The sequence below is a fragment of the Asparagus officinalis genome, chromosome 8 (assembly GCF_001876935.1).
Source record: "Asparagus officinalis chromosome 8, Aspof.V1, whole genome shotgun sequence".
Classification (NCBI taxonomy): Eukaryota; Viridiplantae; Streptophyta; class Magnoliopsida; order Asparagales; family Asparagaceae; genus Asparagus; species Asparagus officinalis.
The window spans coordinates 35246430-35263995 of NC_033801.1; the positions used below are offsets into that span (position 1 = coordinate 35246430).

Below are 17566 nucleotides of genomic sequence, written 5' to 3' on the forward strand. Positions count from 1 at the left end.
AAAGAAATACAATACTGGAGGGAGACGAACCTGATTTACACTGAAAGTAGTAACTCATAAAATCTATTTCATCTTGAAATATACTTCATTCTAACAGTCACATTAGTAAATGGAGCACATCTGTTATTTTAAGAGCTTTTACCTAATACAATAGAAAGGAACCCTAACCATGACTATGATCTAAACTTTGATGCTCTAAACAAAATAAGTATCTTTTTTGGTGTACCACCTAGAAGCTAATAAGAGAATCATTCTTCCCCATTCCCAAATGGGGTGGATCGGGATTAGTATACATAAAGCTACTGTTCAAACCATACATGAAATTTTTTACAAATACAATCAGAAAATGAAAAGGCCACAGCTATGAGTGAGGATGTGGAAAGAATAATGTCTGACGATGCAAAAGTTTTGCTGTTATAATTGTTCTTCCACATTACCTCCTTCACTCGAAAAAGAAAGAGGTGGGAAATCCTCGTCTTTCAACTCATAATTCCTCTGGCTTGTTGATCTGGAAAAATAATTAAAGTCCCCTGTTAAGATAATACATTAGAAGCATTACAAACAAATCCAATGGAGAGTATAGAATGACTATCAAACAAGCCGAAAATATAGAAAACCTATTCAACAAGATTTCCTAGGTTCAAATAAGGGGTTTTCACCATATTATAACAGCAAATTACAGTTGTTTCTGATACTAACAATAGCAACATAATACAATATGGGAAACAAAAGAGTGTTTGGGGCACTACCTTTGAATATGTGGCGAAGAGGGTTGATCTGGAGAAGATCGCGGAGAACTTCCTCGGTATGTGCCTTGCCTCTGCTCATGTACCCTCCTCCCCAAATTCCCGTCACCAGGTCGTGGAACTTCATTCACACCTGTGAGTTGCACCGGCCCGAATGAGCCAAACTCGAGCGATTCAGAAGATGATGACGCATAGCCAGCAGCTCCTTGATCATATGGATACAACATTACCACAGAAGGAATTCCAGGACCACTTGGACCAACACCATTTGAACTCGCGCTAGGCATTGAATACATACCATAGGGCATACTTCCTGAGCCATATGAGGAGTTTGATGTCCCAAAGGAACTATTCTGAACTGGGTGCGAGGAAAGAGTTTCATGCCTGTAGGAATCCAATGGTCTGTCAGGTCGCTTATCAGCAGAACCCAATCTGTCAAGTCGTGTGCTTGGCTTTTCAGCTTGATTTCGGCCATGGCTGCGACCCATAGCTCGAGCTTTTGCACTAATCCAGCTCCCTTCTCTATCACCATGGTCGTGCCGATCATAATTGTAGTTTCCTCTGTGATTTCTTGTGCTTGGAAATTGTCGATCCCTGAAAGGAACCTTCTGCAGGAAAGAAGACAAAGGAAATAGATTCAGTTTAGAGAATATAACTGACTACGAAAGTAATTCTGAGTCTCTGACAAACCACTCCTCTAAATATTTTGTCTTTCTATATTTTAAATTAGGATTATTAAAAGTAAGGCACCTAATGCTAGGACCCCGGATACTGAATCTAAATTCACATAGGTGGGAAAGTTTATCAACAGATTAACTTGATTGATAATGATGCACCCAATAATGCATCTGTTAACAGTGAGATGAAATCATAATATAACCACTGAGCAAGTAAACAAGGAGACAGTTATATATTACAGAAGAATTAGAACAAGGCAAGAAAATAATAGCAATAAGAAAATATAGAGCGAAGTTAATTGCCTGTCAAATAATATTGTAATTTCACAATAATAATAGTTCCATAAACTAGTTCTCCATTACTGAATTCACAGGTCTGTAAGAGCATGCAATCAAGACTGACTTCCACCACATATTTCAGAAATAAATTTCAAAGCAAACCATCTTACTGTTAATTGGTTATGGGCTAATAAATTATAGCATGCAAGCTAAACATTCTATACTTATATGAACCTCTAGACCCTTTGGAAATACCTACACTTGCATGAACCATTAGACCATGTGCAAATACCTACAGTGTAGAAATGACTCTCTGGAAAGGCATAACAAATAGAAGCAATAAACATTTTCTTCAAAAAGAAAATCAGATTGTTTGAATGCACGACCACTTGAAACTAGGCTATTTATTACCATGTAAAGAATAAATTTACCAACAACTTAAGCAAACAGGTTGTTGTGGGCCTTGTGGCTGAACATTTTTAAACATTCGTAACACCTAGCAAAATGTGAACAAGTAGAAATGGTACAGAATTGCAAAATGCCTACGCTTGAAATGATATAATAGCTGCTATAAAGAAATATGAAAGGATGACCACTATGGCCTTATCGAACTTAAGACTACTAAGCACTGTAATTTTGCATGCTGCTAACAAATGATAATGTCATCAAGCCAATGAATAGCATCATACTAATAGGAATAAAGAGTAGAAGCATGTCAGTCAGTCTAGGCTACTAGATCAAGTTTTAGATAATTTTGAGTATAAATGAGAATGACAGAAGTCATTGGGTAGACAAATTTTCCCATAGAGAACCCTGATATTGCTTAAGAGTCCAAACGTAAAAGCAGACAAAAACACCACGTATTTGCAGTGCACTTTGTCAAATGGTAAAAACAGTGAAAGTCGGTTGCAATTCGACTAAATGAAGCAAATAAAAAAAATAAAAGGAAATCGATATCTGATCACATCCCAATAAAGATCCTTACAGGATTTGGCAGGTAAGTTCCAGTGCCACCACGAAATCTGGGTGGTTCATCGCCATGACGCTGGAAAACGCCAGCAGGCCTGTTTGGACCTGACTGGAGAGGCGCAACAGGAACCAGGCGGGATCCATAATTCATTACTTGTGTGAAGAAGCTCAGGTTGGCTGAAACTGGTCTGCCAGGACCTTCCCATGGGACATGACCCTGCAAATATACCGGTGGAACCATAACAGGAGAATGGTAGCCAAATGGTCCATTATTACGGTTGGTTTGGCAAAGGCGCCCATATTGCAAATTTTGCCAGTGACTGGCAAAATCACTATGAAGAATGTCAGATTTTGGCTCCTCAGAGATATCAAGTGCCGTACTTTTTTGAGCAGTTACACTCATGTGAACTCCGGACTGATCAAGGTTTTCAGTTGAATCGCAGTTCTGATTGGATGCACTTACACGACTATCATCCACTCCTTCGTCCTTGTCAAAATGGCTTGAAGAACTATCACCATTTCCAGTGTCAGATTGAAAATTATACACATTAACCGGCAGCATAGTCAAAAACGGAACCGGAGGACCTGTAGGATAAAATGCAATGGGGACAACCCCAGAATTTTCTGCCCTCTGCCGAGAATTACCAACAATAATTGGTGCAATCGGGATCATAGAATCCGATCCACTTGTTTGTTCTGCATATTCATACCCAGGTGGCTGATAGCCTCTAGATGCGGATCCAGAACTTCTGTCAACCACATCAGTGCTCGCAGTTGAAAGAGAAACCCAATCCCTGCTATCCTCATCTTCCTGTGGAGAAACATGACCTGGAGTTCCTTCAAAATGCCAACCACTTTTTGCTCTCCCATATGCGTTAGTCACAACTGTGGAGGATGCTGGCTTTCTTCCCCATTTATCCCTAGCAGATTTAGGAACCCTTACTGATGATCCATCTCTCAAACTTTCACTTGATGATTTGCTTCGTGAAGAGCTAGCCTGTGACACTGGTAGAAACCTCAAATTTGCATTCCTGTCATTGGAGTTAATATCATTACTTCTACTGGTTTGATAAGGAGATGCTTCAGTGTGATTCTCTCTTACTTGTCCTCTATGTTCCGCAACTTTTTGTGGACTTCGTGTAACAGAAGCATTAGGACTACTGCCCCGAGATAAAGGGACAAAGTTACTGAACCCGCCCATTTTTAACTGATGTTTTTCATCAGAATGAAGCACCTGAACACCTACATTATCAGAATCAAAACCTCTGCTAGATCCAGAATCGTGTTCATGCCATGCACCATGGTCACTATCCTCTGGATTCAATTCAGACACACCAGAAGCCTCGTTGCCAGAATCAACAATTCCTTCAGGGTTTGGACTAAGACTACTGGCAGTAGGAAAATAAGGGGTCATTGTCGATGGAACAAAACCTTGAGGAAATTGCACACCTGATCCCCAGGATGGATCGACGAATGTAATATTACTGGGGAATCCTGCCAAATTTCTCTGGCCATAACCCATGGAAGCTAGAACAGGAGAGAGTGGAAGAGGAAGCTGGGGAGAACCCATATGCATAGGAAGTTGAACTTGTCCATTGAAAGTATGAAGTCTAGATGCCTTCATGTTGACTAAATCTTGTTCTTCCTGTTGCATATCTTGATGGAGCTCTAATGCCTCAGAGACAGAAGGAAGCTCTTCTCCCATGGTTGCAAAACCACTGTCATCATGATAACAGTTTGACACACTGCTTGTGTCAGTAGGGGCTTCTAAGCTTTGATTAGATGAGCTGTGCCTCAAAGATGACGGGTCGCCAATAGATGACCTTGTACCATGATTGCCAGAAGCTTCTGAAACCATATTCTTCCTTCTGCCACCATAATCTAATCTTGCATGTGAATATTGATCTTTCCCTGTTTCAAGAACTCTATTCTGTCTAGCTCGAGGCAATAAATCAGCAGATGTCTCAGTTAGCTCAGGACTAGATTGCGTTCTCGCAAAATGGAATTTGCCGAGCCCTTCCTGATCACTGACAGAATTATCAGGCTTTAAATTTCTCTGGCTCCGGTCAGGTTGAGTAGAACCACTAGAACTAATGCTTCTTTCTAACTGATCAGAATCCCTTGTGCTACTGTGATTGTCATAATTTCTCTGGCTGTGTGTACGAGAAACTATGGATGGATTGCTTGTCCTAAGTGCATGCTGGGAGTGCTGGGTGATGATGCTCATAACCTGAGGGATGGAACCTTGAAAAGCAAGATTACCTGCAGCCTGATACTCCTGATCAGGCCGTGGTACAACATTTTCACTCCTTTTTTTAGTACTTTCATCACCTTTTGAAGTATTGGATTCTTCAACCAGAGCAGTTTCTAAAGGTCGCAAATGCCACAAACTTGAGCTTGGTGCATCCGGCCGAAGGCCACTGCCATGTCTTTCCCATGTATTCATGAAAAACTGATTCACTTCAGCAATCAGACTCTCTTTTGGACATTCAAGCAGTCTGGCTAGCCTTTTGGCACCAAATGCAAAAGCACTGCGTATTCTAAAAAAGTTACCTGAAACACACATATGATGGAACTGTTATAAGGCTAAAGATATGATGTCTGAGAATGGATTAATTTTCCTTGCCAGCATGTTAAAAGTTATGATCTATCAGTAGATAGCAGTAACTAGGTCATAGATCCTCCCAAGTAAATCAGTTAATGAGATGTAAAATAAACGATTTAAAAGTATTAAAAGTGTGGAATAATTGTTCACATGCATGCAAGTGACTGCTCCATCTTATATAAGAATGCAAATAGAAGTGTAAATACGAGGTACTCCACTGAGTGGCACAAGAATGAAATCAAATGTGAAGAGTACCCTTCATCCACTTATCAACTTCGTCATAGTTGAACCCTATTTCCATCAAAATGGGTACAAGGAGAACTAGTGGAGAGAAGATCTCATAAAAGGATCAATAAATTTTACTACTGCACTTCAACATGATGTCAATCCACATAAACGGATTCAAGTAAGAATGCACCTATGCATTTTGCTCTGGTATATTTTTGGGAGCAAATGTTCTACATGTGCAAGGATATTGAATTCTAAAGCATGCCTAACAGTAAAACACGCTACAAAGTTGACAACCCTTATTTGGATAGAAAACATTGCTTCTGTAGTCCAAGGGAGAAAAAGGATTTTAGAATTTCCTCTCATCTGATAAGTCCAATGAAGTGAATCAAGTGACTAATAAAAGTCTAAGACCATTAACCCAACTTGTCTATTCTCGAAATGTCAAAGAGATCTAAATATTTGGATCAGAAATCTGAACCCATAAGCCAATGCACTAGCCCTTTTCACAATGAGTTTCTTATAGCTGACAATTAAAAAGTAAATGATTTATCCTCTAGAAAAAGTGAATGCACACAGTTGTGTCAATTTTGCACGAGGTTAAGGATGTGAACCCATTGCTTTAAATATCCCCAACATGGCCCAATACTATTGCCCAATATATCCTTTTATAGGGCTTGTCGCAACCGATATAGTCTCTAAATATCAATTACTGCTTTTTGGCTATTTTGGGTGATATATTCCCAGTATAGCCGATATGTCAACGATATAGCCTTATTTATGGCTTATCACAAAACAATATATAGCGTTTGGCAATTTTTGGGTGAGATAACATGATTTTCCCGTTATACCAAATGACATTTTGGCCTTATAAAAATCAGATGAAAGGTCGCAACATTGATTTGTACTTTTCTTTGTTTTACAATAGATTTTATTAAGTATGTTGAGATTACATTTTGGTGCATTATACTATATATTTAAACATCTGTTATGGCATTCCGATATTTACCACATATTCCGTTAATTCCCCGATATCCGCAATCCAATATGAATTTTGGTCATCCAATATTTCCCTGATATCCGTTATTTAAAACATCGTGTGAATCTTAATATTAAAACTTGCATGACAGCTAGTGGAATTTAGAATAGAACAAACCAGATTCCAGAAAAACTATTACTATATAATTACGTACTTGACAACTACAGACAAGCTTGGATAATGATTTAAATGAATAGAAGAGAATTCACATTTGGATCAGAAATCTGAACACACTAAGCCAACTAACTAACCCTTTTCATATTGAGTTTTTTGAGATGAAAATAAAAAAAATGATTTATCCTCTAAAAAATGGATGCACACAGTTCTGTACCATTTTTTGCAAGAGGTTAAGGACTTGAAACTTAATATTAAAACTTGATACCACTAGACACAAGTGTAATTTAGAATAGAACAAACCAGATTCCGGAAAAAAATTCACAATCTACATTACAGACTTCACAGTTGTAGACAAGTTTGGAACCTTTAGATAAGGATTTAAACGGATAGAAGAAATTTTCACAAATATAGCACCTTCGTTACATGAATATAATCGATATTTTACTTAATTGCATGTGTTGTTTATGTCCCTTCAGCGAAAGTTATTCTGTAATTTTAGCAGGTTCCCAAAATATAAGAGGAACTTCTTAGGCTCATTTTGAAGAGATGACGGATTTATTTTTAATACTGTTGAATCAAGTTTTCCATGCCAACAATATTATACAAGTATTATTAAATGATAAATAAATCCAAGACTCAAGCAAACAGAAATCTTTGATGTCAACTGAAAGCAAAAACCAAAAACTATCTTTTCAAAGTTATGGGCTATAAACAAGGTTTATCAAAATAATATCATATGCTGAATAGTAAAAGTAGACGATAAGGGTAACTTTCAGTATTTTCAGATCTCATTGCCCCCACTTGCTGCAGCAAAGTGTTCCTTTCAACTATCAACAAATTTAACACTCTGAATTAGCTGAACTATCCTTACAGAACATGAAAATTTTGACGGAAGTCATTTCATGCTGGAAAAGTGAAAGATTGAGAAAAGAATTTGTGAAATGATAAAAAAAAATCGCTCGCAACAGAGAACATGGGTACTGTTAAGCTTAATTCAGAACATTGCTAAACATAGAATAGAAGGATACAACACAAAACTGAATATTTGAATATTCAACAATAAAATGTGTCTTATGGTCAACACCAATCTTATAAAACAATCTTTTGAAAACATGGTGTTTCTCCCACAAAATATGCATCACCTGTGCACACACTAGCACACTATAATAGAAAAAGGTTAAAAGAAAAGGCGGGGGATTATCCTACTCTCAGATGTTATGAAATTAGCATACAGGCATACAGAATGTTTAAAATTTTCATTTTTATTCCGATAAGTAAGTCCTAGAATTGTTCCTCACTTATGAAAGAAGAATAACTAGCAACCATTACCCTGAATGCCACTAGAAAGAAGAAAATTATGCCTGATTTCCTCCAGAAAAAGGTCGCTAGTAAAATCAACTGCAACGAAATTCCATTTAACATTGCCCAGCAGAAAATTTTCAAACAGTTGTAGAAGTATAATATCATAACCCAATTAGTAAATAATAAGAAATATGAATCTCACACATGATTGTCCGTCTATGCTAAATAATATTTCAGGAAAAGTACCTTTACTGACGCTCCGGCCAAGGTTGTTATTTGTCCGTAAAGGGTCAATGACATTAAAATGCTTTGAAACAAAAGGTTGCCCCTGGTTCTCTTGACCACCTGGAAAAACTGCATATACTGCACTGCAGGCATCCAGAAAGAGCTTACTCAGCAACAATTCACCCCTATCCTTTCTGGGAGGTTCCGCTGTAAAAATTTTCAAGAGAAAAAAAATGTAAGGACACATAAGTTTGCTCAGGTAATAAAAATAAACAATGATAATAGGCTTGCCTGTCATCTCTGGGAGCGAACTAATAGGGACTGGACCCCAGAGACTAACGCAAAAGTTGTCCCAATCAAAGTTGCTGAAAAATTCTAGAAAACGATATAAGACCTGAAACAGCACAATGATTAACATTATTACTTGTAAACTTATGGTGAGGAAGAAAGAATATATGAGAGAAATTACCTCAAGTGGTCCAGCAAAAGAATTGTTAAATACATGAAATATATAAAGAACCAATGTCTCCAAAGCATATGTAGATATAAGCCCGTGATGAGCACCTAGAATACGACTCTCATAGTAACACCAAGCCTTGATTAGTATAATACTCCGCTTGAACAGGTGGTTTTGATTTATTAAGTGGTCAATCTGCATAAAGGATCCTTTGTCAAAAAGACTACAAAAAATATAGGCATTGCTCACATAATTTCATGAGATGTTTTAAACAACCAACCACTTACCTCTTCCAGAAAACAAAGCGTACATAATCCACCAACTTGATTGAAAGAAATATCCACAACAATGTTTTCTACAAGACATTTTATTATCTTTACCTGCAAAGGCAAATAAAAATGATAGGATCAGTAATCAAAATACTCAAGAGTATTACAGATACTCATATTGTCCTCCACATGAAATGAGCCATGAACTGAAAATTGGAGTCTCCTAAGAAGCAAGTTTCAGAGAATCTGCATGCATTAAGATCTACAGAAACAAACAAAAAAAATCAATTTTAAAGGAAGAGACCCAGATTATACATGACATGACGAAACGCAAAAAAAAAGGCTTATCATATGTGACTCGCGTTAACAGGAGTATAGACATTTTAACAGCAGTCTGTACCAAGCCTTTCACACAGAAAACATTGGTGGAAACAAGAGTATAATGATGAAACTCAGGGTTTATACTCGAAAAAGAAAAAGGTAGAATCAACCTTAATTCACAGAAAATGGAGCCTTTTTAAATACATCTACAACCTAGTATATGCTTCAATTCAAAGACCAAAGACTGCTGTTCCTATTAATTACGTGATCTAGATCTCTAATCTCCGAAAGCTACTTGACTGCAGACCAGCACATCACAGTAAAAAGTGCTTAAAATGACAGCATTTTACCTACTCAACATTTATACTATCAAGAGGAGGTTGGGGCAACTGGAGGTGGTGGTGGCGGCAGCGTAGAGGTGGGTTTGTTCAGTGGTTGGGGGATGTGGGCATAGAGTTGTTTCATTAAAAGAGTTGAGAGAGATAAACATACTAGCAATACCCATTGGGTAAATCATGTAAAAATAAAAATAAAGCTCGATTAAAGACATGGTAATAACAACTCAGCTATCGCCATCTTTTCCCTACCAAATTAAAGGTGGGCTACAGAGCACAGGTCTTAATGAAAAAATTATCATCACTATCAACATGATTCTGGCCTCTACAAAACTGACAAAATTCCTGTCGAAAGAAGTGATGAATGAAAGAGAGGCTTCCCAAAGATCCCAAAATTCCAGTTGACAAGTACGAAACCAACCTTATTTGGGAATCATATATGACAATTGCAAAAGGAGTATTGGATTTTTTTTATTGTTTTCGTTCTTTTACCTATTGGTTATCATTATTTGATTGATATCCTAAAGATTCATTAAAATAAGGGGTTTTTGTCTTTTAACCCAAAGTTTTACCCCTACTTATTTAAAAAAACCACTCACTTCCATGACCAACCTGTAGTATACCATCAAGCTTTATATTGGATCTCCCATAACAAATCCAAGATTTCTATTTCCTCTCTTCTTCTAAACAGCGATCACGCTCAATGGTGATGCAGGGAGAAATTTATTTTTGCGTGTTGCTCCCCTCACTCCCCAAAACCCAATTTAGTATATTTATCTTCTTCAAAATCTCTCTTTCCTCCATTAATTTCCTCTCTTCCTAATAAAACTCTCCTCCACTGACATTTCTCCTCATAAAAGCAATAATTTTATTTTAATATGATTTTTGTTTACAATGACTAAATATTTCTTTTTCTGTAGTCCCAGAATCAATAAAGAGCTATATTATAGCGATGAAGAGATATACTTTAGTCGTAAAGAGTTATACTTCTGCATATAATGCTACACTTTACTCATAAGAAGCTATGTTTTCGAATATAATGTTATACTTTGCTCAGTAAAAAATTACTAGCTATTAAGCTTTCATATTTTTATCTTAATTAGAAAAATGATACTAAATCTTCTTCTATTTTCTCCATCAACTTTCTTGATGACATATTACACACTATTAATTTTTTCCATGTAGTCTAAGAACCAATAAAGAGCTATATTATAATAATAAATATTACAATAAAGAGTTATAAGTTAGTCATAAAGAGTGATAATTCTTTACAATGTGTTATACTTTGCTCATAAAAAGCTATGTTTCCATCTAAAGTGCTATATTGTACTCAACTTCAGTGAATTTTATGGATTAACTTCACTAGAATTTAGGGATCGATTCATAGGGTTCAGTGTGTTGTGAAATGAAGGAAAAGAGAAAGAGAGAAGTGTTGAGTTTATCTGAGGAAGAAGGGCAATTTTAAGATTTGAATTTTTTATTGGAAAATACAGTATGAAGTTTGAGAGTATACTATAGCTTAGGGTTATAAATAAGTCATGGGGGTTACTTTGGGTGTATGGGTGTTTATGGAAGTGAGTGGGTTTTTAAAATAAGTGGGGTAAAACTTTGGGTTAAAGACAAAAACCCCTTAAAATAATCACTTTTTTTCAAATGTCTCATTACTCTCTTTCATCATCACAAGATAAGAAGAGAAAAGAAAATCCTTGCAATGATTCAAATCATATATAACAGTGAATGAGAAACAATTTTTCTTGCCAAATTTCTATTTTTTGAGTTCCAAAAAGTCAGAAAGAAGCTAGCAATTTGAGGTATCAAATTGTCAAATTAACACCGCTTTAAAGGGTATCAAAATAAAATGTCAGGGTATCAAAAGTTAAAAAGGGTGAAACTTTGGGATATTAAAGTGCAGACAAGCTTATAAAATTCTGAGATAAAGGCCCTTTTGTCATTTTTCAAACATCCACATCCAAATGAGCTTGAAATTTAAATGTGCTCCCCAAAGTAACACACAGTTAACTATCTAAGAAGGGATTAACAGCGTAACTGAAACATGCATATGTTTGGGAAGCATACAAGAATCCTAGAGAGCAGTGAAGTATGATTAAAAAGAATAACAACAGTTTTTGTCATGGATGATTAATAAGATAGATTAACAATCATACAATTCAGATAATATACGCACCCAGACAGAAAGAAAATACAAACGAAAAAAGATTTTACCTCAGCCTGAATGTACTGAACTTCTTTCACTCGAAATTCAGCATTCTCACTTCTTTCTTCATTCTCTAGTACATCCCGTACGTCATTGGCCCAAGTGTCCTTCAAGTTTTCATTATCACTGAATGCAGTTAAATCAATATCTCCATCAGGTAAATATGTCTTTAGCGGTACAGAACCAAATGTGAAAACCTGAAACACACAACAGAAGCTAATGATCAAAATATTGACGCATTTTATACAAAAATGTTTTATGATGAAACTAGTGAAACTAAAAATGAACCTACATCTTGCATAACATAAAACTGAAAGAGCTTACTATGTGGGGCTCATGTAACAAAACTAGTACCAAGAAGCAAATAATGAAACATGTGTTTCCCTATATATGAGGGTAAGACTACTTAAATAATAAAATCAATGTCTTCAGCATTTATAAGATGGTTGTGGTCTCCATAACAGTTGACAATAAGAGATTAGAAAACTACCAGGTATTATCTTTCTACCTCTAATTTCAATGATCATTATCCATATTTGCTTCAAACTTTTTCAATACAAAGATCTAGTCCCGCTAATTCTCTAAACCCAACATCATTTAAACTCGGGCAAGCCATTCATGGGGAACAAATAATGAATTTCATTTCAGCTTGCCAGAGGTACACCTAAACATCAGGACCACAAACCAGTTACTAGTAATGTACTTCATAGGTTCATATCTGATGTGTGTACGTGTATATATATCAACCTCTTTAGCATGAGCATGCACATCTGCACATCACAGAAGGCATTAAACCATGGTGAATATCAGCTAGCATAATCAATGACAATATTTCACTTAAATTCAGTAGTACAGGTGACATGTAACTACTTCTATTATTCACTTTCAAGAGAGGACATTCTAGTAGCTCCTTTCCATAAAGTATCTGATATCTAGCGAACCTCTTTAATATAAGCCTGGACATCTGTATATCATAGAAGGCATTAAAACATAGCTTATATCAGTTAATATAATTAATATCACAAGTTTTACATGATTCAGTCGCATATAATGAAATGTAGTCGTTTCTACTAATACTTTCAAGAAGAGGAAACTTTAGTAACTTTCTTCCTGTAGTAGATACAAAATTTGACACCAAATGTTTTTCTCATTTAAGTAGCTTCCATTCCAGATTGCAACTTATCTCCAATTTTACTTTTAATAGTTTATAATTCACTTTTCAGAGAAACAAGAAAGATGTTTAATTTTATCTTGAGCTAAGGATCCACAAGGACATGTGCATGATACAATAATATCATTTCAAACTTCAAACATTAACTATTGTAACCATATATATTCTCGAATAATGTCTTAGAACCCAAAAGATTCAGCCTACAAAATGTAACCATGAGGTTGAAGCTGAACCAAATATAATTTTAGCTGGAGGAGCATAACTACCATTCCACATCCAACCAATGGTGATAATTAGCTCATCTCTAACCCTCCAAATGGCAGTTCTTGGGCATATCACACAAGTAGGCAAATAAATGGTTAATACTAAATATTTGTTAAAACAAATAATAGTACTTATTGGTAGGATTAAGTAATAAATAGCTCTTAACATATATTGTAATCCACACAAGTAAATTTCATTCTCCAAATAACACAATAATTATTTGACTCCGCCAAAATTATGAAGATAATGCTTTTCTTCATTGGTTTCCTCAGCTTCACTGATTTTGAATGTTCCAACCATTTAAATCTTCTGTCAAAACAACCATATCCATCTCCAGGAAAAGCTAAGATGCAGAGGATATCATCATGCTTTGAAATGTGATACCAAACATACATCTAAAGAAGCATTAAGCCAGCCAGGTGCACAAGAACTATTCTAGGAATACTTCAAAACATTGTTGACTAGGTCAAGGAGAATCAACTTCTTTTCAATAAACAAATATATGACTATGTGTAGCTGTTCTTCCCCCAAACGATCCTATGACAGAATTACCTCTCTATATTGCCCATTAGACTGAAGTTACTTTAAACAAAGTTCTGATCACAAGAAAAATCATTTCTTCTCTGAGCATGTATAGGGCTGAGGTACAACTGATTATGGACACACGTGGCAATGCCGAAAACCTAAAACGAAACAATAACTAAAAAGAACTATAGTAAAAAATTAATGCTAAGAAGCTTAATATCTGAAAGAACAAAGCTATACGTTTACCATTATCTCAACTGCATTAAATCAGTCAAACTATTATCCTTAACAGCAACAACTATACTAAAAATAATAATAATAATTCAGGGAAAAAAATACAAAGGGTGGTCGAAATCAGACCGAACCTGACAAGAGAAGCATTTGGTGATGAGCCTTTGAACATAGTTTGCCACCGCATTCCTCCGCTCCTCCGAAGGCTGGTTGGGCTGAATGCAAGCAATCAATTCGGCCGTCCTCTCTTCGGCCATGGTCCATCTCTCAGCATCGAGGACACGCGTCACACTGCCAACTTCACTGGGCAAAAGGCCATTGGGCATTAGGCCACTTGGCTGAGCCCAACCCTCATGATCGCCCATAAAAGCCTACTAATGGAGCCAATAAAAACTTAGCTAACCCCGTGACCCCCAAATCCAATTACCAGTCGCAAAATCTATCAAAGATGACGACAAATTTACAATTTTTCCAACGTTTTCAGCCTTCAGATGAAAGGCTATCTGAAGGCTAAGCTTAGTATCGTGACTAATCCTTCTACCCAAATCCCGAATCTTACCAATTGCAGACGGAGACAAACCCTAGGTGTCAATCCCTCCAATGCCCGCACGATCTACGAGCAGAAACCTTAGGATAAAGCAAGGAAACAAAACCCTAAACAAATGGATGGCTTCAAAGAGAATCGATGGAGATTAACTTGAGATCTCGAGAGTAGCGATTATAAATCGATTGAGAAAAGGCGATTCGAAGAGAATCGATGGAGATTATGAGCGAAGAGAATGAGAGAGAGAGAGAGAAAGGGGGGGAAACCTAGAGAAATGGAAAATGGGAGGAGAGAGAGGAAACAGGAGGAATTGGGGATTTCACAGTGTTAGGTTTTGTAACGTATGATGAAAATGACGATGATGATGATGATGGTTGTGATCAGACATCAGGGATCATGGCCATTGGTTTTTACTGAAACCAATTATGCAAATTCGCCTTTTTTTGGGATAGAGTTGGTTATTTTAACCATATTATTATTGCTCATTACGTTCAGTTATTATAGTAGAACTTTCAAAAAAAAATGTATGCATATTTTAAAGATGGGAAAATTACTCTAGGCCCCAAAATCTAACTTTCAATGTGCCCCAATCTCTCCAACTTTCAACAATGTGTTGCAGCCTTTTTTTTAAAAAAAAATTTATGTCCAGGCCCCTCTCCCCAAGTTCCAATGCAACATCTTCAAAAATCCCGATTTTACCCTCCCCTACACCCCCCTCCTCCTCCTCTGCTCCCCCTCCGCCAGCGCCTTCCCAAGCGTCGCCGCCTCCCTCCCCTCCCTCGCCTCCCTCCCCCGCTGCACCTCCCCCTACACCTCCCTCCTCCTCTGGTCCCCCTCCGCCCCCTCCACCGTTCCGTCGCTGGCGTCGTCCCGAGGAACTTCGCTTGACCGGAAGCGATCATGGTTATGATGTTAACATGTTAACTCTTACGGTTAACATGTTAACTCTTACGGTTAACATGTTAACTATTAATAGTTAACATGTTAACCGTAAGAGTTAACATGTTAACCGTAAGAGTTAACATGTTAACCGTAAGAGTTAACATTCGCATAGTATGGGATTTTTTTTATAGATATTGGAATCATACTGCAATTTACACCTTATTTTTATTTGATCATTTTTCTCTATCTCAATAAGTGATGCATCACCAATTTTTATTTCGTTCATAATGGGTTTTTCTCATAGAAAATACCAACGTGGGTATTTTCATTCATTCATCGAATCTTTAAAAATAAGATCAGCAATAATATTCAAATGTCTGACCCTAGCTAGTCTAAGAGAGACATTATTACAATTTTTGAGAATATATAAAAAAACTGACAAAAAGATACCAAACATCGCCATACGATTATGAATAAGTAATTGATAGTCTTATCAATCCTTCTTGGTTTTATTAGCATATATGTGTATAGTATTTTTAATAAAAAGGATTGCAGATAAGTCGTTTTAAATATGGTTGGTTAGAACAAATTTGATACTAATTACTTTTGTTTTTCACTTATTTTCTCATAGTAATAAATATCCTCTCGAGATTTTAGAAATGGCACATATCCTCCCGAAAGTTTCTCAATATATCCCCCATTAATTTTAGTAGATGTACTTATTCCTCTTAAGAATTTTATTTTACATTATACAGAAACTACCATGGGATGCTACTCATGATAAAAATGCCCTTGAATGCTCTATCTCTCATTTTGAAAGTGGAGAAGGAGGAGGAAGAAGGACTTACATAAATAAGAAGAGCGAGAAGATGAAATGTTGAAAAGAAGCAGGGAGATGAGAGGTTGAAGATGAGAGTATTTCGAGGAGAAAACACGGGCACAGTGGCTAAAGAGCATTATGGGGGCTGAACGCAAGAAAACTTTAGTCAATGAGATTCTTCACCCATTACTTTTTTCTAAGGGGAAGGAAAAACAAAAAACTTGAGTCAAGAGGGCTTGAGGCAGTTTCCCTTTATGTTATCATAACTGACATACCATATTGGTATTCTTACTTGACCTTATTTTCTAATATGGTATTTATTTCTACTCTGGCATCAGTATGACATTTTAACTTGTGTCTTGATGATAGTAAAATTATTTTTTCTCGCTAGAGGAATTTTTTTTTTTAATTTCTTCCACCACCTGACCTATCAAAAATTTTAAATCTATATTCTTCTTCTTCTTCTTCTTTTTGACCTCCCCCAGTTCAAATTTCTTCCATCCACTTACTCAATAAAAATACTCCATTGAGCCCCCACTTTCTCCTTCAACTTTCCCCAATTCAAATCTAAATCATAATGTCATCCTAACAACTTTCATCCAATTCAATACCATTTTGGATTAGGGTAGGTTTGCATTGAGAGGGTTTAAAGGAGAAAGAGGAGACTCTATTAATGAGAGAGAAAGAAAGAGTAAAAGAGGATCTTATTGGGTAAAATGATAGAAATTTTTGAATTGAGAGAGATTGAAGGAGAAGAGGTTGTTGTTTTAATAATTTTGATAGCTCAGGGGGTGGAAGAAATTTTTCCAAAAAAAAACGCCAGAAAAGGGTCTTATTTTATTTGGGGCACCAGTTAAAATACTATAGTGATGCTGAAGTATAAATAAATATCATATTAGAAATTAAGGTCAAGTTAGAACATCAATCTGGTAATTTAGCTACAATACAACTATATAGAGTAAATTTCACAAAGCTCCTTAAGTTTGAGCATATCTCAGATACTTCTTTAATTTTCAAAATTCACAAACCTCCTCAAGTTTTGGATTATCGAAAAACCCCTTCAACTTTAAATATTTTTTAAGAAACCCCTCCTAACCACATTAGTTCAGGGAATTTTACAACAAAACTTAAAAGATGATTCATGACATTTTAAAAAGTTAAGAGATAATATAAGATACACTCACACTTAAGAGGGCTTCACAAGACCCCCTTAAGTTAAGATGAAAACTATAAATAATACCATTAGGTTGGGGTTTTTTTTTTTTTTGATAAAGCTTGAGAGGGCTTTGCGACATTTGGAAAGTTCAGGTTGAATTATCTACGAAATGGCCAACTTGAGGAGAAG

At 36.3% G+C, this 17566-nt stretch overlaps 1 protein-coding gene across 2 annotated transcripts; it reads right to left on the bottom strand.

Annotated features, from left to right (window-relative positions):
- LOC109822456 lies at positions 35–14936 on the bottom strand. Of its 2 annotated transcripts, XM_020388654.1 has the most exons (10): positions 14535–14936; positions 14110–14414; positions 11793–11981; positions 8932–9024; positions 8657–8839; positions 8479–8581; positions 8209–8394; positions 2688–5224; positions 750–1354; positions 35–508 (listed from the first exon to the last, which is right to left on the bottom strand). In XM_020388654.1, the coding sequence occupies exons 2-10, from the start codon at positions 14338–14340 to the stop codon at positions 415–417; spliced, it is 4221 nt and encodes a 1406-aa protein (XP_020244243.1). In that variant the 5' UTR covers positions 14341–14414; positions 14535–14936; the 3' UTR covers positions 35–414. The 2 variants fall into 2 exon arrangements, with proteins under 2 accessions (XP_020244243.1, XP_020244244.1); XM_020388655.1 differs by having other exon boundaries at positions 390–530; positions 14110–14935.

Excerpts from the sequence above, each read along its gene's own strand:
- LOC109822456 (XM_020388654.1), bottom strand. The coding sequence starts at position 14,340 with ATGGGCGATCATGAGGGTTGGGCTCAGCCAAGTGGCCTAATGCCCAAT. Across the intron at positions 8,395-8,478 it reads TTCGCTCCCAGAGATGACAG|CGGAACCTCCCAGAAAGGAT; the intron begins GCAAGCCTATTA and ends AAATTTTTACAG. Across the intron at positions 509-749 it reads TCTTCGCCACATATTCAAAG|ATCAACAAGCCAGAGGAATT; the intron begins GTAGTGCCCCAA and ends TTATTTTTCCAG.